The 26,324-nt window shown below is 41.9% G+C and overlaps 2 protein-coding genes across 3 annotated transcripts in view; one reads left to right on the top strand and one right to left on the bottom strand.

The window, feature by feature from the left end:
* ZBED1 (zinc finger BED-type containing 1) overlaps positions 1 to 3,807 on the bottom strand; it is a 53,652-nt gene extending 49,845 nt beyond the window's left edge. For both annotated transcript variants that reach the window (XM_030970993.1, XM_030970974.1), the window contains exon 1: positions 3,335 to 3,807. The gene's annotated coding sequence lies outside the window, so the exon portion shown is untranslated. The remainder of the gene's footprint in view (positions 1 to 3,334) is intronic.
* The window catches only part of CD99 (CD99 molecule (Xg blood group)), a 79,450-nt gene continuing 56,717 nt past the window's right edge, over positions 3,592 to 26,324 (top strand). The window contains exon 1 of the mRNA XM_030946894.1: positions 3,592 to 4,284. Coding sequence (XP_030802754.1) covers positions 3,592 to 4,284 — 693 coding nt within the window. The remainder of the gene's footprint in view (positions 4,285 to 26,324) is intronic.

The raw sequence follows: 26,324 nt of genomic DNA on the forward strand, positions 1-26,324 counted from the left end.
TGGTGTTAAGATGCACAGAGGGCACACCATGAAGACACTGGTTCTTATTAACCCATCTTATAGGGAAGAAAATAGAAAATAAGCAAATCTGTGATTTGTATTGCCCAGTTACTCTTCTTACATGCCACGTACAGAAAATATTTAGTAAATCTGCAGGGAATTTGCCTGACTAGGAATTGAGTAAAGAATGACTTATCGAGAAACATACTGCATGTTTAAGTCTGATGTGACAAGACTCCTAGGACCGTGACATAGCACGCTACCTTGCAGTAGGAATTAATCCATAAAATTCATTACACTTCTGCTGATGAAGCAGTGGTAACTTCACAGTCTTTTTCCACACAAAAAAAGAGGCAAAGATTTGAAATATCACTTAACACAGTTTTTGAACAGCCTATTAAGTGGATTAAAAACATACTTTCAGACCATGAAAGTACTAATTTTTGTAACAGGGTAAAAAATTTCTCTTGGCTTAAGTAGAAACACAATAACAAGTTGTCTTTGCTTTAAACAAAAGCACTACTCATGATGTTACAACCTATCTTACGGCAAAAAACGCTTACAGGTGATCTATATCTACCTGATGCACTGCATCTCAGTCACAGGGGATATTTCAGAGTTCACCTTTGAAATACTCTCATACATTAAAAGAGAGCAAGATGGTGAAAATTGTTGAGGCACGAGCACAAACCCGAAAGAGAAATAAAATCATCACCAAACTTCTGAGCAAACAAGTAAATAATTACAAAAATAAGGTCTCTACATATTCCACAGTAATCAATTCTACCCTTTTTACTGTTTTAATATCTCTCTCAACTTTAGCAACATCATGCTGTTACAAATTCACATGCTAATCTGACAATATATTTCTGACTCTGTCAAAACCAACTGCAAAATTCCATACACAGCTGAGCAAGGCCAGGATAACATTCCCTTCTATGAGGCATTGCAGCAGTAGGAAAAGGTGTGTTTCAGATCTTTAGGGTTTTACATTTGCTAGTACACGATAATGAATACAGAGTATTGAACTAAAGCCAACGTATCTGTGACTACAACTACAAATCAAATTCAATACTGCTAATCATTGTTCTGCTTATTTTTTAGTTATGTCAGGCTGAAAAATACCCATTTGATTGTATGCAAACCTTATATGTATATTTATATATAAATGCATATATATTCACCTTATTTAGAATAAAATCAGGCATTAAAAAAAATTCTACATCTTGTTTCCTAAAAACAATATGCTTAAAAGAATAATGAGCCAGCTGGGAATGCTAATGATCAGACAATAACTGAAGGGACTGTTTCATGGTTTCTACAATTATTAAGTTGATTAATGTCAGTTATGATGGGTAGTACAAAATATGTTTGGTCACATCAACACTTCAGATATTTAATCACCCGCACACATATCTCTTGATATTTAAAGAATTCTGAAAACCACATTAATTTGCCACACTTCATCAGTTCTATAAATAACAGTTTGGTTTACTGTGAAATAATTAACACTAAATGGCAAAGCCTCTATAACTGTCTCACCCGCTAGCTCCTGCCAGCTGGGAGAGGGGCAGAAGGTGTGCACTGCTGTTAATTCGGAAGGGAACATGTGACACAACCTGACATGTCAAAGTGTGAAGAGATTTTTGCCACTTTGGTAAAAAAAAGTGTACTGACTGGAGGAAGAAAAAAAAAAAAGATGAAGAGAACTTGGAGGTTGTTTTATTTCCACATCATTACATGGATAAGGGAAACAGAGCTATAGCCATTTTTAAATGTCTGTAAGTTTCCCCCTCCTCCTCCCTCTTCCCTTGCTGTTCAGAGCTGTTGAGTAACAGACATTTCAGAGCGTGCATGGGGGAAGTAAACAAATGCATTGCTACTGTAGTTGCAGGGCAAGGAAACATTGATGTCACTGCTGTTATAATCAAATTAGTAGCGTGTGTTAATGGTAATGTCATATTTGATCAACTAGTCAGGTCAAAAGCCCTTCAAAATACAGTCTGAACAGAAGCACAAACTGAAATGGCAAGAAAATTGCCTTCCGAACAGTTTCCTCCGTGTACAGACCCCTGTTGCAAAGGTGAGCTTTCAGTCACCAATACTCCATGTCATATCACCCCAAATCACACGATTACACTTTACAGTTGGCTGGCTCCCTGCTCCCCTGCTTGAAACGTGAATTCGATGTTCCTCCTCTTCCCCACTGCGAACACGCACCCACACCCTGCGGCACCCGAACACATCCCGCCAGGGATAACGCACGCAGCTGGAGTTTGCTCCTATGCCTGACAGCTTGTCTGTCGAGGACAGAAGCAGTTACAGCCCAAGTGTTTGGGACCATTTTTCTTTCAGCAGGTCTTTTCCACTTCAAACACAATGTGTTGCTGTCTCTCCCCTTCAGCACAGGGTATTCAATACAACCAAACAGTAAGAGCAGAAATCGCCAACAACAAATTCTCTCAGGTGGGAAAACGGCTGGGCAGGATACATCCCCTCTTATGTCCTAACAAGTCAGCATGTACATGTTCACCAATTGTGTACTTTTGATCAACATTTTCTGAAATTGCCCAGCTTGTGGTAAGCCGTTGAGTGTTAACCCTTTTACAGAGAGTAGCACGTAGGAAATGCAGTGTCAGTGAGACCAGACACGGAGCGCTACATCCAGAACTTCCCATGCACATTTTTCTGTCATCTCCCCCACTTCTTTCCATCAACCTGGCCCTAGAAAGGAGAAACTCATCCTGCTTCACATCCCCTCCCCGAAGTCTGCCTGCTGGCACTAGCCGGATACCTGACATCTTCCCTTCATTTTCTGTAACTTCCCGATTTGCCCCTGGACTGATGAAGCATTGACTTTCCCCCATCCCCTGGGCTCACCTTTTAGGTCTGCCTGGCGGCGCAGCCACCGCCTGCATACCAATGTGGGGCCGCAAAGGCAGCGCGGCGGCCGCGCTCCGGCACCCGCACCCGCGCCCCGCCGCTCCCGCGGGCGCGCTGCCTTTGGCGCCTTGTCACCTCGAAAAATTTAAAGCGGGGGGACACGGACACGGGGGCAGGCACAATTTATCCCGGCCAGCAGGACGGGTCCTGCTTGTCCCCAAGGGACACGCATGCCTGCGTGCAGCGGGCGCTCAGGCACGCACATCCACGGGTGTGTGTGTAAGCGGCGTGTGTATGGGGCGCCTGTGCCACATCCATGTGCGTGCGTGTGCGAGTGCGTTTGTGTGTGTGTGAGGGGAGGGGAGCGGAGCGGGAGGGGAGCGGGAGGGAGAGAAGGAGGCAGCCCCGCCGCACCCGCGCATCCCCCGCACCGCGGAAAGCGGAGACTCACCGGGTCACCCTGGTCTCTGAAGGTCAAGCTCAGGTTGGTTTCTTGATCGCAGTTGTCCTCCGGGCTCTTTCGGCTCGGTCCTTCGCTCGCTTTCTTTTTTTTTTCCTTTTCTCTTCTTTTCTTTCCTTCCCCTTCTCTTCCCCTGCTCGGCCGCGGTGGCGGCGGCTGCCGCCCGGAGGGGCTCCCGCTGCCGCTCCCGGCCCCGCGGGGTGAATCCCGGCTCCTAAGCCCTGGCCCCGCGGCGCCGCTCAGATCCCATGGTCGCAATCCACATCGCGGCAGATGTACCACAGAATCACGTAGAGGATCAGCAGGATGGCGAAGATGAACAAAGCCACCAGGATAGCCTTGGTCACCGGAGAGATGAGGGACTGCATGTCACCCGCGGACCGCCGCCGAGGACAGACGACTCGAGAACTACACGGGGGCAGCGAGCGCGGACGGATCCCGCGGCCCCGCCGCCACCCCCGCCGCCGCCGCCAGCGACCCGGCGGGCACCGGCGGCTGGCGCCGAGCCGGTGGCGGAGTGCCGGGGGCTGCCTCGCTCAGCGCCCCCGCTGCGGCGCTCGGGCGGGCGCGGCGGCTCCCGGGCGGGCGGGACGGGGCGGCGCGCACGGACAGCGCGGCGCGGCGGGGCGCCCGGCCATGGGCTCCGCGGCCCCGCCGCGGCTTCAAGCCCGCCCTGCGGCGGCGGCGGAGTGCGGCCGGGCGCCGGCAAACTTAGGCGCGGGGGCGGCCCATGGGGGACAGGTGTCAAGCGCCCGGTTGCCCTGCAGGTCTCCGACGAAAGCCATCCACGGCGGAGGGAAAGTTGCGGGCGGGACGCGGCGGGCGCCGCCGCCCCCGGCCCCAGAGGGAGCGTGCGGGGGCAGAGGGAGCCGCGGGCAGCGCGGGCAGCCCGGCCGCGACAGCCTGGGACCGCGCCGGCCGGCGTGTTCCGCCCAGCCGAGGTGTTCCCTCCCCTCCCCGCCGCTCGCCCCCTCCTCCCTCCTCCTCCTTCTCCTCCTCTGCCGCCTCCTGCGGTCCCCCCGCCTCCCGCCGCTGCCGCGTCGCGGGGGAGCCCCGCCGGCCGGGTCTGTGCTGTGGCTCTAACTGTAACGGGGTGCGAGGGAACGGGATTTCCTTTCCCTGTCCATCCCCTCCGCCTGCACTTGGCATCTTCATCCCCCATATTCCACATCATCCACATCACAGACCGACCTGGAGCGGGGGCCGGCGGCGGGGAGGACGGCTGAGGCTTGTCTCCGTTTTCTAAGCAGAAAGGTCACTCCTCCCCACCTCCGAAGAAAATAAAGGTTTTTTTTTTTTAATTCAGGCGGGTCGGCATGGGTCACAGCCTGCCAAGCTTCCCTCTGCAGTTCTGTGGCCTTTGGCATATGCACCAAAGGTGCACCAGGACAGATAGCACGAAAATAGGACAGGAAGATGGAAATTGTATGAAAGAGCATCGCTTGCATATTCACCCCCAGCAGCAGGTCTGGTTTAGCCTTCAATTCACCCCCGAATTCTGCAGCGCCAGAAGTGCCCATGTAGCGGCATATCACGTGCACACCAACCTTGGCACTCAGCACCTGAAGTGTGTCCAGACACCTGCCTGCCTGCCCGGCACAGCTGATCGGGACCAGGCTTCCAGGCGAGGAGCCAGGTGCCCCGAGACCAGCCCTGCACTGTGAGGCACCCAGAGATGCAGGCACCGCTCCCTCAGGTCACCCAAGCAGGTGGCTGCTGAGGGCACCCTTGGTGGGACACAGGCTGCTCCTGTGGTGTGAGCTGCTTCTGGTACGATGCAAGGAGTTGTCACCTTTGATCTCCAGTGGGGACTGACCAGGTGCATCTTCACAGAAAATTCTTGCTGGATTTCAGTTCTGAGTGCAGTTGTATCAAAAAAACAGAAATGCAGAAGAACATCCTTGAACCATGTAAGAAAGGGCTGAAAGAAACCTTGAGACATCATCCCCCAATAAGGACAAGAGCAACTTTATCAACAGGGAGAAAGAAAGACTTAAACTTCAATATACAAAAAGTGGATAAATGAAGGATAATCAAATTTGAGGGGAAGAAGGTAAGATACTGCTATATAAGTATTCCAGGCAAAATACTCTAGAGGGAAAATACTCTTGTTATTAATGCTAAGCATGGGAGTTTAAGATGGAGTGGAAAGAAAAATACTAGGAAATATTAGGAAAGACAAATATTAGGCCCTTAAATAAGAAGGCCTCCAATGCAGTGAAATGTCTAAAGGATATGAGACAATATCTCAAGAGAATGTGTTGCAGGACACATTACACAGCTTTTCAAAAAAGCTCAGCTTTTTGGTGCAGAAGGGATGGTTAGCACCACACCACCTGTGTCTCTAGTGCTTTAGTTCCTCATCTGCAGTATGCAGGTGGCCATTTTTCCCACCTTTTTCCTTTGGTATGACCATCTTGCCCTGCAAAATTTTCACTGAACCTTTCTTGTCTTTTGAAATCGTTGCATCTTGTTTAGAGCTGTCTTGCTGCTGGGGCGCGAGTACCAAGTTCATACAATGCAGCTTGGACTCCAAACAGCAACTCTGCTCATTAGTTTATTGTTTCTAATTCAAAGGAGTGCTAGGTTCTGGAGGCAGATGGCTGGGTGCTCATGTCGTATTCTTTGAGACAAATGTTTTCTAACCCACTTGCTGGACATTATTATTTCCTTTGTAGGAAGGTGTCATTCCACATAGAATAGTTGTTCAGCTCACACTCAATGTGTGATTGTGCATTGCCATCAGCCTTCCTTGGCTTGGCAGCTCTCGATAAAGTGGTACCAAACCTGGCAGTGCCCGGCACAGCAGTGGGAATGGCAAGGCATGGCTGATAACCTCCGTACTTGTCAGCAGGAGAAGCAAAATAATGCACCATCATTTCTGAAACCAAAATGTGATTGTGTAATGTGCAATCTGTTCTGAACCGGTTTTGAAATCCGTTTGTTTAATTTTCATGTACTTATGCATAAGGGCATTCCTGAGTAATTAAAAATATATAGTCTCTCTGAGTTTGATGTTCTGTCACTGGTGGAGCCTGAGCCAACACAAAAATCACAAGTTAAGCAACAGATATATTGCCAAAGCTGTCCTTAGTTAAGAAAGCTGATTTAAACAAGGAAGTAAACACAAAAAACATCTTAGTTTTCAGATGTCTTATTAGTAAGCAGCAGGGAAGAAGGAAATCAATCTTTGCCAAGTGAAGAGAGATAACAGTGATAGAAAAATCATTTTAATTTCCACCTAGTAAGCTGATATTAAACAGGAATACTAATACATGTAGCTTTTAGTTTTCTCTTTCTTGATTCCCTTTGAAAATGTGCTGCATCAAATATACATTTGCAAGGAAGAACATGCAGAAAAGATGGGTAAAAAGACCCAGAGTCACAAGATAATGCAGGCAGCTTTAAATACCCAAATTAAATCCCATGCTACTGTGAGGGATGCTTGTGCGACATAGATGGCGCAAGGAGCCTGGGCTGTTTCTCGTTAATTTCACCAGCAATCTTAGCCAAAATGAAGTTATCCTTGCTCCAGTTGGCTTTCCAGTCCTCGTGCCAGGATGTTTATTCAGACTTGCTAAAATCTATTGGAAAGACAGTTTTAAATTCCCCAGGCTTGGACAATCTATGTCATCCTGGATTCCACTAATGGGAGCAAATCCTGAGGATTCATGGTGCGTCCCTGGCTTGGGAGGGGATCCGAAGCCATTGGATCCCTGGGATCAGCAGCTGTGTTTGACAAGGAAATAGCCAGTGGTGTGTGCTGGTGCATAAGGCTTGTGCAGACAGAGATTGCTGCTCAGAGAAGTTGTAACTGTTAATATTCTTTCACCACAACCCCAAAATTGGCAGCAATGCAAAACCAATGTGTTTCCCTCTTTCAGTAATGACAGAAGCAGAGTGGGCAGGACACTGATGAGTTGAGGTTGAAATAAATCACATTTTTTAGTTCCTTTATCAATGAAAACATCTAACCAGCCTAATACCTTTATTTTTATAGGGCAGTTGCTTTGCATATAATTTCAGGGGTGTCAGTGAAAGGCTTGTGATTTACACTGGTGTTAGCTAGAGGCAATTCTGGTGCAGATAGTCAAACACAGACTGATCATTTCTAAATATGTTCTCTCATGGAATGCCCAGTTTCTAATGGCTTAATGGGAGTTTTGAATCCAAGAAAAATACAAGAAGACATTTTCTGGTTTATTAGAATGATTTCCACATTTACAGAACAATTCCTTGGAGAATGAGTGTCAGAAACATGTCTAAGATGCCCAGTGAATGCACATGGCCAACTGTTCCTGGAATGTGTCTGCATTGAAGAGGGTCACACATGTTAGAAACACTAAAGGCAATTGTGAACAAACAAGCTCGAGTGCAGCAGTTTGTCTGGGATTGCTGCACAGTGCTCAATGCATGTTAATTTACCCCAACTCTCAGTCTATTATCTAAAAAATTGATATATTCAGTATTTTTTTGCTGTAGAAGTTTTATTACTCACTGACTTCAACAAAACCAGCATTTTACCTAATTACAAGAAAGTACAGTTAATTAGTGATAAATTGAGTCTAATCTACTAAAATAATACTTGAATGTGAGCAGAAACAATGGAAAACACATTTTTTAAGAGACTGATGCTTATCAGAGCCCTCCAACTCTATAGCATCTTTCAAATCATTTCCAAGCCAGAAGTGGTGGAATGACTGCCTGGCAGCTACCTCTATAGCTTTAGTGATTTTTCTGAGTGGATGCATGTCTATATCATAAAAACACAGATGGAAGTGGCAGTAATTAGATTGGACAAATCCAAAGATTACATGTCAGGCTTCAAGTACCACTTTTTGGGCCAAAATGCACTGTTGCTGAGACAGTATTTGTTCTGTAAATCAGAAGAGAATTATCAACCATCTCACATTTCATGATGATGGACACAACATAAAAGCTTGGGTAGACATGAACACGCAGCATGAAGAGCAATCAAACAAACAGAACATATCTCCCACTCAAAAGAGTGAGCCAGAAAACAAGATCTGAGTTATCAGATACGCTAATTAATGGACCTCCCTTTGGGAAGCTATTTGGATGAACCAAAGTAATGAGAAAAACCATAGGAGTTCACAATCCATATGCAATATTCAGAAGATGCAGTTTAATGTAAGGGGGTGTAAGAGTTTACATTTTGGAGGAATTCACAGCAAGGAGAGGTATAACATAGTGGTCATTTAAGGGGAGAAGAAAAAGCTCCTATTGGCCAGAGCAAAGAACAGATTAACTGAGTTTTAGGCACAATGCAGCTTTGAAAAAAATGTTCATTATAGAATATTTGAGAGTAGAAATGCAGGATGGAGACAGGAGTTACATATTGTCAGGCTGCATCACATCAGTAATACCCTCCTGGGGTACTGGAGTTCCACTTACCAGGTTAGAGTGTTTGGGAAAAGAAAGGCAAGAAAAAGTAACTAAAATTACTCAAGGCTGTAAGAATTGAATTTTTATCAAATCAAAGCTTCAAACTGGGGCAGAAAATCAGGTAGGTCTACTTTCCCAGGCTCTCCTGAAGCTACAGATATATGTTTTCAGGGGAGATAACAGCAGAGGATGGACAGATCTGTTTGCCTTTGAGTTTACTTAGAGGCCCTCTGGGCCTCTTTCAGGGCATCTGGCTTATGGCACAGGCAGTTACATTTGGGGTAGTCTTTGTGCTATTGCCTCACACACTGCTGGGCCTGTCCTTGTGCTGCTCCTGATCCAAACCTGACAACTCATCCAAGAAAAAGAGGGAAGATGATTTGTGTGATGCAGGAACTGGCATGGCCTGGCCATAGGGACCATATTCGCTGTATTCCCCAGGTTGAATTTCATCCTGTACCTAGCTGAGGCTGTGTTTGATGCCAGCTGGATTTATTCTTGATATCATTTTCTGCTAGAGTGACTTGGAGTTTCTAAGATACCACAAGAGCAAGTTATATGTCCCTGTGGGGTTGCAGTGGGGTTGAGACTTGGGAAAGCTCAGCTGTACCCCTGCCTGTGGCACTGTTTTGCTAACCAGGTTTGGGTGATTTACTTAATTCTTCTGTCCAGGAGGAGTAGAAAGTGGATGTGATTGCATTGCTGTATTGTTGTGAATGTAACTGTGAAATACTGCACATTCTTGAATATCATCCTTTTTCAGATATCAGCCAACTGTTACTGGGTCTTAGGGAGAGGAACATGTGATTTGACAGATACACTTCCCTGACAAGAAGAGTCAAGCTGTTTAGAGAATGAAAGTACTCCTAAAATTGCTACTTGCATAAACCCCAGATGCACTTTTGTTGTTCAATTTTATCAACAGGAATTTGAAAACCTGGAATAAACTCAGCAGGCAAGTTAAGAAAAAGGAGGTTCAAAGGAGTTATCTCTGACCTAATTGTCTATGAACACTTTTGATACATGTCTTTTGGATTAGAAGGCAGAAGAGAGCTTATGTTAGGCACATGTTCATCCTAACAGATAGCTAATATGGCTCAGCTGTGTTTCCATCAGATTTCAAAAGAGAAATCTGATGAAATTTTAATGCCTTCTCCTGCCTACCTGGTACAATGGTGGAGAAGTCTATAATTTTTTTTTTTTTGCTGTTTGACTCTTTAAATATGATAGTCTAGTCTTTTTTTCCAGTTAGTGCAGGGATAGAGAAGTATACAAATTAATTAGACCCTTCCCTTCCCTTCCCTTCCCTTCCCTTCCCTTCCCTTCCCTTCCCTTCCCTTCCCTTCCCTTCCCTTCCCTTCCCTTCCCTTCCCTTCCCTTCCCTTCCCTTCCCTTCCCTTCCCTTCCCTTCCCTTCCCTTCCCTTCCCCTTAGCTCATCCTACACACTCCTACACGAACATTTTACGAATACCTTAGGTTATAGATTTATTTGCTCTTAAATAAAATCTGCCCTTTTATATCATACATTTGGAATGAAGAATATCTACTGAAAACCAAGCCCAAGGTGAACTATTTAGAAAACATCTAGGAGTTGCCTGACATTATATTGAGTTCAGTGGTAGAAGAGCTGCTGGAGAAGTATTCATTTGTTTTTGCATGCCCTTTTAGATAATCCCTAATGAGTTAAAGATTTGGATATTGGACATCAAAACAGAATCCTTTCAACTTTAAATAATTTTCTCTAGCCAGTGACCACAGAGCTGTACTTTGGGACTAATAGCTCCATTCACTGAACCACTAGATACACAGTTTTGCTGTGATGGAGATTGGCTCCAACAATCAAGCTGTCATTTAAAGAACAGAAAGATGTCCTGAAAAAAAATGATAGCCCATGTGCAGTGTGAAAGAGATCGATATAACTAACAAAAGGCTCCATCCTGGGTCTGTTTGAAAGATGAGGGACAATGTATTCTGCAGGGAGTGAACTGGTTTTGTCTTCTATCTGTCTCTTGATAGTAGTAAGGAGAGGTTAGACATGGTCACTGTTAAATGCTGTTATCCTTTAAAGGCATTTGTATTTTCTTCTATAGATTTTTCTTTTTGCAGGAGTCACATGTTTATGTTCAACTTGCTCCTCTGTTTCCATGCCATAAGTCAAACTGGCCAGCTAAGAGAAACGAATCCCAAGCTTGCTTGAGGAGCAGGTTAATACCTCTGGCTTGATGGGTGCTGGCAATATGTTGTACTTTCTTCTCTGTGTAGCAGAGTGGGGTTGCTGTCCCCTCATCAGAGCCCACTTTGCTTTGAGCAATTTTTCTAAGGGATAGCAAAAGGGATAGCCTGTGTTTGGAGTATAGTCAGTGGAAAGGCGAAACGTGTGTGCAGCAAATAAGGCATTGGGAAAAGTAGGTCAGGGCTGGTCTTGACAGAACCACTTATTTAAACAAATGTGCAGGATTACCAGGTCTTGAACAGATCAGTCCTGAGTGAAACATGTAACTCAGCTGGGAAGCTTTGTTTATCACAGATCTCAGGAGCCTCTCAAAGCACCAGTGTTTACTAGCAGATGCCCAGCCACTGACAGGATGAGGCTTTAATGAAGTTTAGGAGGAGGAGGAGACTGCTACTAAATAGGAAACTGAATTTATTCAGAGCAAATAAAAACTTGGTTTAAGAAGTATAATGAGTTCAGCTAATTCAACTTATTCACACTAGCAGAAATCTCTAACATTCCAATAACCTATTGTGATACTGGGAGAAGATAGTTTTTGGATGGTCCAAAGGAGCCTTTCAGATTCAAGTTTGACCCAAGTATAGCACTCAGAATGCCAGATTTGTCTTTAAGGATTTTATTATTTTTCCTCTTTATTGCTATAGGCTGCACTGTGCTGCAGTAGGGGTGTGTTTTCTGAAACAGATATTCAAAAAGAAGCCATATTGGGATACACAGTACAAGCACTGAGCACTTTTCCAAAAAGATAGGCAAAGAAGTCAAGAAAAGTGAATTTATGCTCACTTCAAAGCATCATGCCTGATTATCGGGTGAAGAAAAGAAAGATAACAGTGCAGCATGATCAGTAACAGATGAGGATTTTGGCTGTGTAAATGTTATTTTTCTATCAAGATCACACTGTCTCCCTTCTGAGCCCAGAGCACGTGCACTGGCTGTCTTCTCAGACTCTCCTTTTCAAAGGGGCAGCTCAGCTTCGGGTGCATGGGTCAGATGCAAGCTGAGGAGATGAGATCCATCCAGAAGGTTCGTGTGCCTGCAGCCTCCTGAGAAGTAACAACCTGCCCTTCCTCACCAGTGTTTTGTGAAAGAAGCACGATTTGCTGCACAGCAGAACTTATCACCCAGATTTTGACAAAGCTAGTCACAATAGCTTGGCACTTTTAATTGAGCTTTATGGAAATCCTGGCAGTTAAGTTTGCCTGTCTGTCTTTTAACCATGCTGTACTTTAGGGAAATACTGAATCATGGAAAAGCAAACATTCTCTCCCCTTCAAGGACATGGCCACTGGAAAGCAGAATGAGGATTAAGAGGGCATATAGTGGATTGTTGAGAATTTTCTGCTGGAAAAATTTCCAAGGAAAAATATTCATCACCTAAAAACAGGCACTTGGTAGAAAAATTTCAGATTTTGGAAAAGCATTTTGGTTTACACTGGGCTTGTTTGTTCTGCCATTCCTAGCCTGATGAATCTTACCAGCTGTGCTCTCTGCCTATGGGACTTTATCAGAAGCTCACTGTAGGGCACCAAAATGCTTCAGTTCTGCACCATCTTGGCCCTTCTCCTGCTTACTTCTCTCTGGAATCCAGGCAAGTGGGGTAAGACTGCCGTAACCTACATTCCCACACTTAAAATCAGACCTAGACTCACCTCTTTGTGCAACGTCACCTTATCTTGCAGTGTAGTTCAATGGGCAGAGCTGGAATGCATCAGAATTGGGTTCAGTTTCCTACTCTGCCCTGGTCTCCACAGAAAATGCTAAAGAAATCAAGTAGCCTGAAGACATAAAATAGGGATAATAATAATACCCTCCATTAGAGGTAAAGATCTCAAGATAAGTGTGGTAGGGGCTATGAGTAGCCATATATGACCAAAAATGGAGCATGTCAAAGCACAGATCTGTATTGCCATCAGAAAGGGGAACAGATTCAGAGACAAGAGCTTGAAAACTGCCTTCCCATGCTATAGTCATTAAAGCCATCCTGAAGGCAGGCAAAGGCAAAATTAGATATGGTCCCGATGCTTTGGCTTTTTGTGCCTTCTGCATTTGAAACAAGTTGTGGAAGCTACAAGGCACCAGAAGCAGTGTTCTTTGCTCAGTATGACCAGAACAATCCTGCTCCATGTCGTCTGTGCCAAGAAGGAAAGGTCAGACCTGACCTGTGACCCCTTTCTAATGTCAGTGGCAGGTGCCCATGGGAAAAATTAACAGGTTAAAAGATAATCCTTGTCGAAAAACATTCCTCTGAGGAATTGTGCAGAGCAGAATAAGGAAGTGAGGGAGAAAGCTTCAGTGTTGGGGAAAGACACCCTTCCTACATTGCAGCAGACTGTAATACTAAAAGAAGATTTCTTTTTACGTTAGTGAAAAAAATCTAGAGTAATGTGTAAAAGTAAAGCCTGCCAAATATTGAGGCCAACTGATTTCAACACAGAAACAAAGTTGCAAGTTCTCATGTCTCATGGGCATTGTATATTTTTTATTTTAGCACAATGCGTTAAAAGGTGGTTTTGGTACAATAGAGTACAGGTTTTAAAAAGCCTGAAAATGGAATAGACTTGCAGACTGTTCAAGTGTCCTCAAAATATTTTGCTGCAAAATCTGGATTGAGACATGATATTCAAACACAAAATACCAACCACCTTCCAGCATCATACCTCAGAAGTCATTAGAGGATCGTATTTTTGTATCAAGGATAAATTTAGGAGATAGGCTAAGCTTTACTGAAATTGTTGGTTACAAATGTGTCCTGTTTGCCCTCATAGAAGATAAAACTAGCAAGATTTGATTACAGTTAAATTGATTAAATAAAGTTAATCATTTCTCTTAACTAAGGTGTAGAATCTGATAGGAAACAGTTTGGACTCTTTCCTTCCATATATCTCTGGACAATCTCTGCTAATTTCTGTTAATTCAGATAATATTCTTTATAATATTGTTTACTATTTTCCAATTTTGTCAAAAGCAGGAATCTATTTGGCAAAAGTATTGACATTTCTAACTTACTGCTCATAACAAGGAAGTAGTGTAGTGTAAGTCTTGAAAATATGCATCCAGCATTCTGTCCTTTGCTCATATAGTGCTTTAAACAGGATTATTTTCATCCTTCCCCTTGTGTAGGAATTGGAAGAGCTTGTCCAAAACTTTTCCAAAATGTATATGTTAAGTATGACATCAAAACAAAAGTAGAAACTAGAATGGGAAAGTGGCAGAAAATCATGTAGCAAACACTTTGCCATTTTTGTTTGATTTATGCCCTTGCATTTGCATGGCAACATTTTCAGCTGAATCCTGCACCATTAATGTCAGTGAACTTCTATCATTAATGGTCAATAACTTGCTAGAATGTTCTGGTTTTTATAAATTACTCTTAAATTCTGTATCTGCTCTTCTTCCCTGTTCCATAGCCATTTCTTTATCGGTCTGTTTATTTACGTTGAGACCTGCAGCTACAGATCAAAGTTTGCAACTTGATCTCAGTAATGTCTTGAGCTAATTAAAACCTAGTTGTAGAGGCAGGTTGCTGAATAATAGCAGTTTTGAAAGGATGTAATAAGAGCTCTAGTTGGATAAAAATTCATTCTATCAAGAAAAGAGAGCTCTCAGCAGGGAAAAATACCCGCATAGTACAGTACTAATAATTCCTAAGGGTGCCTCTGCTGGGTTGTTTTTTTCATTCATTTTTTCTTGTCTGAGAGCTCCATCTAATGGAATCAAACGAAAGGTATCAACCTTTCAGATTTTTCACTAAAATCCTTCTCTTTACTTTCATGCTGGTGTTTGTGTGTCGCCAGGGTGGAGTGTGGGAAGAGGTGCATCCTTTGACTTTTGGGGTAAAGGACAACTAGAGAACAAGAATTTTGTATTATGAAATCTCCTTTTCTAGTAGCACAGGATTTGAACTTACTGCAGTTTCTGTAAAGGCAAATTTGATATAGATAAACTAAATGTCTCTGAATTTTTGCAATCAGTTTTCTTAGCTGCAAGATCTGTCATCTTGCACAGTCAGGGCTTCTTACCTGTGCACACCACTACTGCATATCACTGCAGTGCTTTCCAGGGGTAGCTTTCAAGATCAAGGTCGGAATTTGCAGAGAGAATAAATGAGACCATAGGACTACTCATATTTACACAAACTCAGGAGAGAATGCTGCTGTTACTGCTCTAAAGTCTTTGGCGGCAAAGATGAAATTTCCACTGTCAGTATTACCCCTGCAAACATTCAGAAATAATGAATGACTGTCCCTTCCCTCTGCCCTCACCAAAGTCAAGTATAATCATAAAAATCATGAACCTACCTTTTCTATTACATTTATTCCAGATTTTTAATTTTTTTATTGTTGCTGCAAAAATGTTTTCAAGGTTTTCTTTGCAATAGGGAGGGGTAGATATTTCCCCTTTCTGCAGTGAAATCTGAGATCCTCACAAGTAAGCAAGATCCTTTACTATCCAAGACCTGAGGGACATGATGTCGAACATCATTAAACTTGCAGCCTATAAAAACCAAGACAATTGTGTGTAATATTTTTAATAGCTTAACCCCATTTCTGACAAGGTGTTATTTTGCTTCAGCACAGAGAGTAAAACACAACAGAAGATGTAACAGGGCCAGCAAGAAAAGCAAAGCAATATGAATCCTTGAAAATGCAATAAGGATGCTGTTTGTTGAGGAATATGGCTTCCTGATACCTGTCAGACTAAAATAATTTTACTCTTCAAAGTCTAATTATAAGCCAATGGATGCTACATTAGAAAGAGGGCTGTAGGTGCTGCCAGGTGTCTAAGAAAATAGAGAGAAAAGGCCATCAGCAGACAGGCAGTTTCTACTGGGGTAGAAAGAGAGCAGCTGACTCAGATGCTCTGTATTCAAGGCTGCAATGAATGGCTGGAGGTCAGGTAATGGGAAATATATCCAGACAATTGTGATGCTTTAAGTACCATATCAGTATGCCAGGACTCATACAGTAGTGTTATTATTGTATTGATATTGTTACAAATATTGTATTATAAGCCATGGTAAACTGCCTCAATTCAAAAAGGAAAGAACTCAAATCAAATCCCCACGTGACAAGGTAAGGAGGTCACACTATTGCAAATTTCAACTTATGAATGAAATTACTGGATTCTGAGGATGTACAGAGGGAATAAATAGAGTGTGGGAAATGGTAAACTCACGGTAGGAAAAGACTGGGCTGAAATTAGAGAAAACTGGGAAGTTGTGTTTAAATTCTAATGAAAGTTGTAGCAGTCCTGAAGTTATAGGATAAAATGCAATTGCTGCTTCCTGGATGGAATGTGGTTTGGCATGCAGGGAACCTATTCCACAGTGACTCCCCACATATTCAACCTCAACCTTAAGCACCTGTTGAGAGGGATGAAATGGAGGGTAGAGCGTAGTGGAGACATCTCAGCCAGGCTCTCTTGAAATCCTTGCAGGGAGAGGAACTCGATGGTATCGTGTAGCCAATGAAGTGCACAGCACCTGCCAGCCAGGGCAGATGGGAGCAGATGCACTGCTGCTGAACCAGCCACTGTGGCAAAATCCCTCCCCTTGAGTGAACTTGGTTCATTATAACCTAATTATAACATTAACACACACCTCCCAGGTGTGCCTGCCTCCAAGGTACAACCACCCCTGACTGGGCACCTGCTGAATATTCTCCTGACCATAGAGCATAGTGCTAATAACACCAGGGCTGTGGGTTTGAGCCCTGTTATGTGTAAGAGCTGGCCTTGATGATCTGTCTGGGTCACTTCCAACTCAGAATATTCTGTGATTCTGGGATTTAAGAGCATATTATTCCATAAAATATTTAGTGTGTGTCCTTCAAGGGTGCTAGCAGTCATACTTGATAAAAGTAGGGAGATCCAGGAGGAGGTTCCTAGTCCTAAATTTTTATAAAGTGTTCAGCTCTGATAGATTGTCAGCACAAGTCTCTGAGCAAGTCAGCCAAACTGCCCTCCAGTACAGCACACTGATCAGTGGAGTCCCTGTAATAGGACACTGGCACAGTGGGCAGGCACGAGGGTCTCAGATTTCCCGGGGCACTCACAGACCAAACAAATATAAATGGTTCAAGGAAACGCCCCTTTTACGTGACATTCACATACTTGCCCCACAGAATATATCATGCTGCCACTGCTGAAGTCAGAATAATGGTTCCAGGGACCACTGGGGTGATCCAGATGGGTATTTCTACATCCCTGTCAAATCTTGTGGTTTGTACCTGTGGATAAGTGCAGAAATAAGGCTTTGTTCTGAAGGCCTTCCTTACATGTCACTGTAAATTTGTTCTGCTCTGGGAAACCCAGAAATGACACATATGGCCATGCTTACACTTTTAACGTGGTGAAGAAAAAACATGAGGGTGTGAGTCTCCCAGAACACCACTGCTCACGACTGCTTCTTGCCTCAGGCTGGAGCTAGGAAAGGCTGCTCCCAGAAAGCTGTGAGGAAGCAAAAGGCTACAGGTACTATAAGCTTTCTTCTTGGCAAGGAGGCTTAGCTGATTCCTAGAAATGAGCAAGCTGGCACCTACTTCTAGCAACAGACAAATTTTAAGTAATCCTGTGCCTAAAGTCTATGTAACAGCTCATGTTTTGGTTGTGGTACATCCTGATTTGTCAAGTGGACATCAAGAGCAATACTACAAATAATATTTTATTCAACAATGTTTTCTATATTAAATAGAAACTGAAACATGCTGTGGGAAATGGATTTTTTTTTAAATGAAACTTTGATTTTATTAATTCAGCTACAAGGCATCTTGGACTGTGATAGTCTAATTTCTGGATTATTTCATTCATTATATATAACAAAAAAAACCTGAGCTTCACCTCATTAACTTTATGTGTCTACAGTCTTGTGACCATGTCTGAAGCACATCTGAACTCCCTTTGCTATCAATGGAGGGAGACAAGCACTTTCTAGAGTACCATTCATTTCAGAAAGCAGCTTTAGCATGAGGTGTGTCACTTTGTAGAAACAGCCTTTTCATTATATGATAAATGGATTCTAGGCAGCTAATTCAGATATATATGTCCAGCCTTGGTCTGATGAATCATGCTCCTGATGCCTACACTAGACTGCCATATACATTTGGAAGAGCACAATGATTGTTTCAGATGCTGGACTTTCAGCTGGGTATTACTCAGAAGCCATGGGTTAAAGCAGCCTCTGCTTAGGAGGAAAAAAATAGTGAGAAGTCTGGAAAGAAGGGATGGTGAATAAAATTTGCTGAGATTTACTTCTCAGTTGTTCCACTGGCCAACCCCATGACTTCCACTGTCAACAACAGCTGCTTCATGAGACACCAGAGTCAGGCTGATCCTTTTGCTCTGGCCTACAAGTTCCCCAAGACGCTGTGAAGCTTTTATCCTGTCAGATCTCTGGGGTTTCCCCTCAAGTGGAATGTGGAGGGAAGTCTTTGTGGAAAAGAGTTTGACTGCAGTATGAATGATACTGATTCAGTGCTCCAGCTGAAGTCCCATAGGACATATGTTAAAATTGGCAGATGATGCAGAACTCATTTCATGTGATTCCTGTCATAGCTAATACTTCAAAGTAGCTGATTTCTGCTATGTTGTATGCCATGCTTTTCATGCATTTCCTGCTTCCCTCCTTTTCCCTGCACCAGCTCCTCCTTGCTTCAACATCTGCTTTTTCTTACTGTACTGTATCACTGCCTGGCCTATGCATCATTTATATGGTGGCTGTGTCTTTTGGGGTAGTGCTGCAATAGAGAGACAGCACCTGAAAAATGAGAATCAGCAGCAGTGCAAAGATACAGCTTTATAGATCTCAAAGAAAAAATTGTATAAGATGCACTGATCTTTTTACCTGCTTTTATTCTGCTAAGGATCTAAAATCAGTAAATGCTGCAACCATTACTTAAGAAAGAGGAAATTAATACAAGTGTGAAGTCAGCTGAGTTGTAAAGATCAGGGTCATTCTTTCATCTTTGCGAAAATTGTTCATCCACTGTTGATGGACATGAAAATTAATTTAGCTGCCCCTAAAGCTTCAGCTGTGCTAGTAAGTTAAATATGCAGAGGATTGTTCTCTGGCAGGGGCCAACTGACCCCAAAAAGCTGCACCCTTTGAGCTTGCACACACTGACAGCAGCATGGTTACTTGCACACAGTGTGTTTGGACCTGTCAATGGCCAGTGCTGACCCCTGAGCCATGCCTGCAAATTCCCTGGGCATCTGGTCAGGCTAAAACCATGACCGGAAACATTTTTTAAGTTTAACAACACATTTCCAAGGTGTGTTTAGTGTGAACAGCCTGCACACGGCCTCAATGTTCAACCTAGTGTGACTAGCTTGTGTCACCCAAGTGTTGTACTGCAGGGTCAGGTGGTAAAGGGGTGCTTGGCAATAAGCAGTCATGGTGAAAATAAAACTGTGTATAAACTATGCTGAACCCTGAAAGTTACTGTTACTATTTTAGTCATGAGTTATCAGGAATTCAAAATTTATGAAGGTTGAAACTTTATAAAAAAGTGACACCTCGAACTGGAGAACAAATTGTGAACATTTCTGTACTAGTGATCAATTTATATTATAAAATCTTTAATCTTAAAAATCTATTAAAGTAATAAAATTTATAAAGACATGGGAACATCTGCAACAAACTAGGAACAATTGGTAGATTGTTCTGCCAATTATTTATGGAAATATGTATTCCATAAATATGGAAGTATGTTTGGTATTATAAATCTGCCCTGATGAGTATTTTTTGCATAAGCGTAGAATGGAAAAATTTTGTGTATAAACTCATTAAAAGTAGCATCAGTGCAACACACTTTGTTAAAATAATTTCTTCTTTCTAAGTCAATAGCTCATAGGCTGATCTTTTTATTTCTTTAGGGTGTATCAGCTGTGCCAAAGACAAAAATTGTCTGCTCTGAGAAGTAAAATTATTTCCCTGGCTAAAATCCAGAGACAATATTGTTCTGTTTGAAATATGCAGGCAAATTGGCAAGATCTATGCACCACCCCTCTTTAACTGCACACTGTGAACATCTCTATGGAGAGGTCCAAAGGTTTTTGCATGTGAAAACAGGGAGAGGATAGTCCTACATACTATCCCATGAGGACGGAATAAGTGATTTTGGAGCTATATGCTCTCTCTAACAGTCAAACTGGACTTACAATGCATTTCAGAAGGTCATCTGTGAAAGAGCTCAAAGAAGGAAAATGCAAACAAACCACAGTCAAAACCAAATAAATATGGATAAAACTGAGGATTCTCCTGCATCCTGCCAAATTAAAAGTTGAAAAAAAATACTTCTGTTTGGTCAAATGAAACATCTTTCATTTAGAAGAAAATATTTCATTTTTTTTCTGTCATATTTCTGGGAGAAAAACAGAGGGGTTTTTGTTAAAAACAGGAGTAAACTTCAAAATCATCAATTTAAGGTGCTATATTGCATGCAACTTGACATTAACTGGAGCACAAAAGTCATCGAATGAATGAGTTGATTTGTCCTTGTGGGGATTATTAAAATTCATAAGGTCTAACATTCTTTCCATGCTGCAGTGCAGGTTACTTTGAAGTTTCTTAAATTTCAGCCCCACTCCCATGTAGCTCTTAACCAGAAGCAAATCTGTTCTTCGAGATAAACCTCTCTGATTCTATGAAATCAATGTTTCTTTCCTGCCAGTGTAGCACATTAGGAAACACCACTGAAGATCCCACTTTACTACCATCACCTTCAGAAGCATGTCTTCCACTGACTTTGCTGATAGCAAGTAGGCTGTTGCTACAGAATACAATATTTTCCTCTGAAACCAAGATCTGTGCTGACTTCAATGGAAAATTTCCTGCTAATGCAGCATAGGATTAAGTAAGATGATTGTATTTTTCACCTCAATGAAAACAGAAATGATGCAGTTGCTTTCCTTAGCTCATCTTTCGTACATAATTAGCTATACTGCAATGATATTTACTTTGGAAGTATAATTTAGTAGGCCAGAAATTGTGAAATGTAAATATTAGAGCCTAACAGTGCTTTAGTTTGAATATATGACAGCAATTAGCTAAGTTCTTCCAACCCCCTGGACACACCAGCAGTGCTTTTACTTAAACTTAGTCTTTAAAATAGAAAAACAAGTCTGTCTAGTTTTGTAGGGATACGATTTGAGTAGCAAGACAATTATTAGATATTATTCATAGCATCTGAATCATTCTTAGCTTGAGGATAAGATTATGAGTTTATATTCTGTATTTGTGCTTGAAAGTTCTTTGTTACTATTTTATGTTTATTAATAGACCAATAAGAAATTCTGTACTAGGCACATGTGGTGTGGTGTTCTTAGAAGAGGTTTCAGATTAGACATGGTGCAAATAATTCACTGTTCCTGCCTGGACATTAAAGTGAAAGCAGAATTAGGGGGAAAAAACCCCAACAAAACACTGATAATGGATCAAGCCTGCATGGTATGTGGTCCTCTACTATAGAAGCCTTCAAGAAGAGAATTTCCTAGAGAAACTAGTGAGATTTCAGTAGTGGCTTTAATAGATTTAGAGAAAAGCCAACAGCAAACCCTGGTGGAAGACACAGAGAGGAAGCCCAGGCAGGTTCATCTGAATCTGCTATCATGTGTCCCCCTGCTCCCATCCCCTGCTGGAGGCAGAACTTTTGAGGTGCTGGTCAATCAAAACCAGCATCTCAAGTCAGACAGAGGAGGTGGAGCTCCAGAGTGCAGCTCCCCACTGTGACGCTGACCTTGGTGGCACATTTCCCAGCAGAAACAGGGCCCCTTTCTGTCCCAGGGGGACGCTTTGGTCAGAGCAGCTCCTGCAGTAGAATCCCTCTGGCTGCAGCGGCATCACTGCATAGAGCAGCTGCTGCAAGTGTTGGTGGTAATCCAGTTCTGCAGAAGACTCTGGTCTTAACCAAACTATTTTTGCAATCTATGCACTGGGTCTAAATGGAATATGGCTGTGGCTTTGCTGCAGTGGATGGCAACTGCCAACACAGAGGAGGGTTTCTGTGTTTCTGGGACTGTGTTTCAGGGTCACGAATTTTCAGCTTCAGCCCAGCTGGGCATTCTAGTTTTAATGCAAAAGCACTTAGATTCAATTAGGCCAAACTATAGGAAATCATTAAGAGCTCAAAGATTTCTAAATTAGATCTAGCTGAAGGGTGAAATGTACATTTTCACATAGCAGGCACAGTGTCTGCCAGGGGACGTCTGTCAGGGCCGTTCCAGCTCCCTGCTAGTAACTCCCTCCTGACAGAAGGAAAATAACTTTAGCCTGCTTGAGGCATTATATAAAATCAAAAATAGGGTTAGAATGAAATTACAATTACAAAGTGCTAATTGAATCATGGGCACAGTGACTGCTGGAGCTAATTAGAAAGGGACAGGGATGTCTGTGTACCAGTCCCTCACTCAGGAAAGGATTTGCCCCTTCATATCACTTGATTTCCACTCAAAGCAGCTACTGGCAGACAGAGAAGTGTTTGGCTAATACAGTTTCCCATCTTGGCATTTTAACATAGAACACTTCAAAGAGACAAGGGCTTAACGACATGCAGTATTCCCCCATGACAGATTATTCCATTTAAAACTCTGATTTACTGCAATTTAATGTCAGGTGAATGAGAATTGTCCTGCAATTGTATATAGGCATGTCAAAGCTTGAATGCTTCTAAGAAAAACAAAACACAAAGCAAAAACTTGTTGGTCAACAAAATTAAACAATTTTATCAGTTATATCCAGTATGGAGAATTAAGCTTCCCTTCTTTATTTTATACATTTATTAGGTATTAATTTCATTCCATATAGTGTAGTATACCTTGAACAACAAAATAAAAAGCACTGCAAAACTCATTTTTACCTTTCTGAAGCTTCTTGTGCTTTTATGCTGCTTATAATGTAGATACTATAAAAGATAATCATATGCTGTTATGGATGATTTATTCATACATTGTTCTTTAAAAAGGAAAAAAATGGCTGTGTTATCATTGCAATTTTTGGCTCTTTTTACTATTCTTCTAGATTTGTCATTTTATCATGAAGTAGAGCAGACAAAACCACGTGCTAAATAACAGCACCTCTCTCTCATAAAAGCAGGAAATGGGAGGAAGGAGAGCTTGCATTAGAGGGCTGGTTACTAAGGAAAAAAAATCACAGCACAACTTCACCCACTGTTACTCAGTGTGAAATAAAAGTAAGATCCTTTACCATTCCCTGGCTTCAGAAATATGCATACCTACTTAAATATTAGGCGCACTCAGGTATGTGTTACGTCCCACTGTCTGAGACCTACAGAAATCAATGGATACTGACACTGCCTTGGAAGGGGATGAAAGTGGGAGGAATTTTGCCCACTGGTACCATTAACTCTGAGTTTTCCAAGTTAGTAACGTGAAAAATGTTAGACAGAGCAGGAACAGATGACATACTTACTAACCATTTATACCATTTCTACCATTAATTTACTTCCTAGTATCACAGCTCAAGTAGGTTTTTTTTAGTGTGTTAGCCATAATTATAATTTATATTCATTGCCCCTTCTGTAAATCATGCTCACAAAAAATAAAGGAACTTACTGTTATCTTCATGTTGAAGATATGTGAGTGGAGATTGCTGCTAAAATAGGTGCTAGGAATTCATGAGAGGGACAACAGAATGATAGAATGACATAGATATGTTTGCAAACTCAGTTTTTACTTCCATTGGTACTTGTAAATATCAAATATATATAAATTATTAAGTTAATATTGTAGAGAAAAAACACTGTGCAGCTCAAGGAATAATGATAACAGCTTCTATCATTGTCTAACATAGAACCAGTCTATGACAGCTCTTTCCAGGAAAAGAATGTGATATCGTGATGCATAAGAGATGTAAGCAGAATGAAGTCTTCCAGATATGTATCTTTAACAGCACTGAGAAGCCAAGCCATAGACTGAACTGTGACTTGGGAGCTGAATAGTTTGAAGATTGTTCCTAACCCAAAGAATTTAGGAAATGTATATGGCAGAGGAGATACAGCAAGGCTATTAGACTCAAATAGACTTTTTAAGCAATGCCTTGTGAGACTGGCATGTGTAAGATACAGTTTTTTGACCATGTTAGGCCAAAAAGAGATGACAAAGGGACATGCAAGCCTGAAAAGATAGGGATGGTATAAGGAACAGATGCTGCTTCCTGCAGGAGAAAGGTCTGCATATGGCTCCATGCCTGAAGACTGGAGAGCTGTATGCACAGGCCATTCTGAGTGCTTCTTACAAGAATTTTAGGAGTCTTTCTAAAAGAATAAAAATAAAGCACATTTGCTTTAGCAAGTTTATCTTGGGAAATTAAATAATAGTAGAAATTCAAGCATCATCAAAGTAGCTCAGCATAATTAGCTGCCTTGAGACCTTCAGGATTTATTTGATGCCTATCACAATTTCCAAAAAGATAGGAGAAAAAACAGACTTCTCTAGGCTGACTCAAGCAATCCTAAGTAAAGGCAATGTTAGGCAGAAATGCAATTATGGACCTGATCATATTACTCCAAATATATATTGATTAAAAATATATAGTTAGAACAGGAAATCAAACCAGGTCAACAAAATTAAACAAAAATTTGCTAATTTCCTTACATGTTTGTAACAGTTAAAGATTTCTTTTCTGTCCTATCAGAGAAAAAAAGAAAAATAATTTTCTTCATTGATTTAATCACTGCATTTACATGTTAGGATTTTAAAGCTCATAATTTTTCTCACAAGCTGAACAAGGGATTGTTGATTTTATGGACCTAGTTAGTTTGTGTCCCGTCATAATCTCCTGCCAATTTATTTTCCTATAATTTTAATGTCACCCTATGCACTTCAAGCAGTGTGCTCAGTCGCTGTAGCAAGATCCTGGAGCATTATCTTACAGATGAAGAATTTTGCAGTTGGATTTTTAAGGACAGATGAGGTTATCAGTCTTGGATGAGGTTTTACTGAGCTCCCCTAGATGGCACTCTGTATGGATCCAACTAAAACTGCTGCAGTAAATCTTTCTCCACCTCAGCTTTATGTATTTTGTTAACCAATTACTCCAAAGTCATTGTAAAGTGAGGGTGAAAATTCAATTTCCATCTTCAGAAGCAATAAGAGATAAAGCCAAGGGGGAAAAAGTAATATTCACAGTGCTTTGCACACCAAATGGGGTTGGAAAGTTCTGCTTCTAAGATCATAATCACATAATCACCCATTATTCTTTTATGGTTTTTTATCTTTGTTTATTTACAAGTGATCCCTTCTATATAATATCTTGCCACTGGCATAACTACAATGTGTATGACTCTGTTTTTTTGCATTTCACAAGCTGGAAGAAAGCAACTCACTAACAGAAATCAGAAATTTCATGCCACTTGAAGACACTCTCATGTGTCTTCTTTTGTGTGGAATGATAATATTAACAGAGAAGGATGCTTGATTTCTTGTTTCTGACACTTCACCAGCTCCAGGAGGGATTTTTTTCATCAATGGTAAAGGTGCTAGATTTCTAAAAATCCCCTCTTCATTTTTCTACCATCCTCTGAGTGCCTAGCTTGCAAGTGGCATGCCAGAGCAGCATACTTCCAGCCTAAAGGATTAAAAGAGGAAGCTTATTTTTGTGCTCAGCCTGAATTTTGAGCATAACCTGTTGCGGTGTTGATGTGAGGGTCCCCAGGACAAGGTGAGAGATGAGAATTGACTCCAAGTTCTCAGAAGGCTGATTTATTATGATATGATATTATATTATATTAAAAGAAAATTATATACTAAAACTATACTAAAGAAAGAGAAAGGTTACAGACAGAAGGCTAGAAAGGAATGATAATAAAAACCCATGACTGACCAGAGAGTCCTACACAGCTGGACTCAGATTGGTCATTAAGTAAAAACAATTCACATGGAACCAATCAAAGATGCACCTGTTGGTAAATGAATTCCAGACCACATTCCAAGCAATCAGATAATTATTGTTTACATTTCTTTTCTGAGGCTTCCCAGCTTGTCAGGAGAAAAATCCTGGCAAAGGGATTTTTCATAAAATATCACGGTGACACATAAACTAGAGGAATATGTGTGGGACTACAGATGCATCCTCTTGGATGTTCACTTGGCTGTATTTCTTGATGCCTGAGTATGTACCCTGAATATGCTGGCTATTAGGGGACAGGTGGGCCGCAGGATGAAGAGCTGCCCTCAAAACCCTTGCTCATAAAAGTGTAGTCTGCAAAATCCTTTAATAGGTTATAAAACACAGCTTGCTTATGATTAAAGGTTTGTAGCCAGACAGCGCATAAATTTCTAGGCTTACTTTCATTAGCATGTTCTGTGAAAACAGAATTGAATGGTTA

This window comes from Camarhynchus parvulus, chromosome 1 (assembly GCF_901933205.1).
Source record: "Camarhynchus parvulus chromosome 1, STF_HiC, whole genome shotgun sequence".
NCBI lineage: Eukaryota > Metazoa > Chordata > Aves > Passeriformes > Thraupidae > Camarhynchus > Camarhynchus parvulus.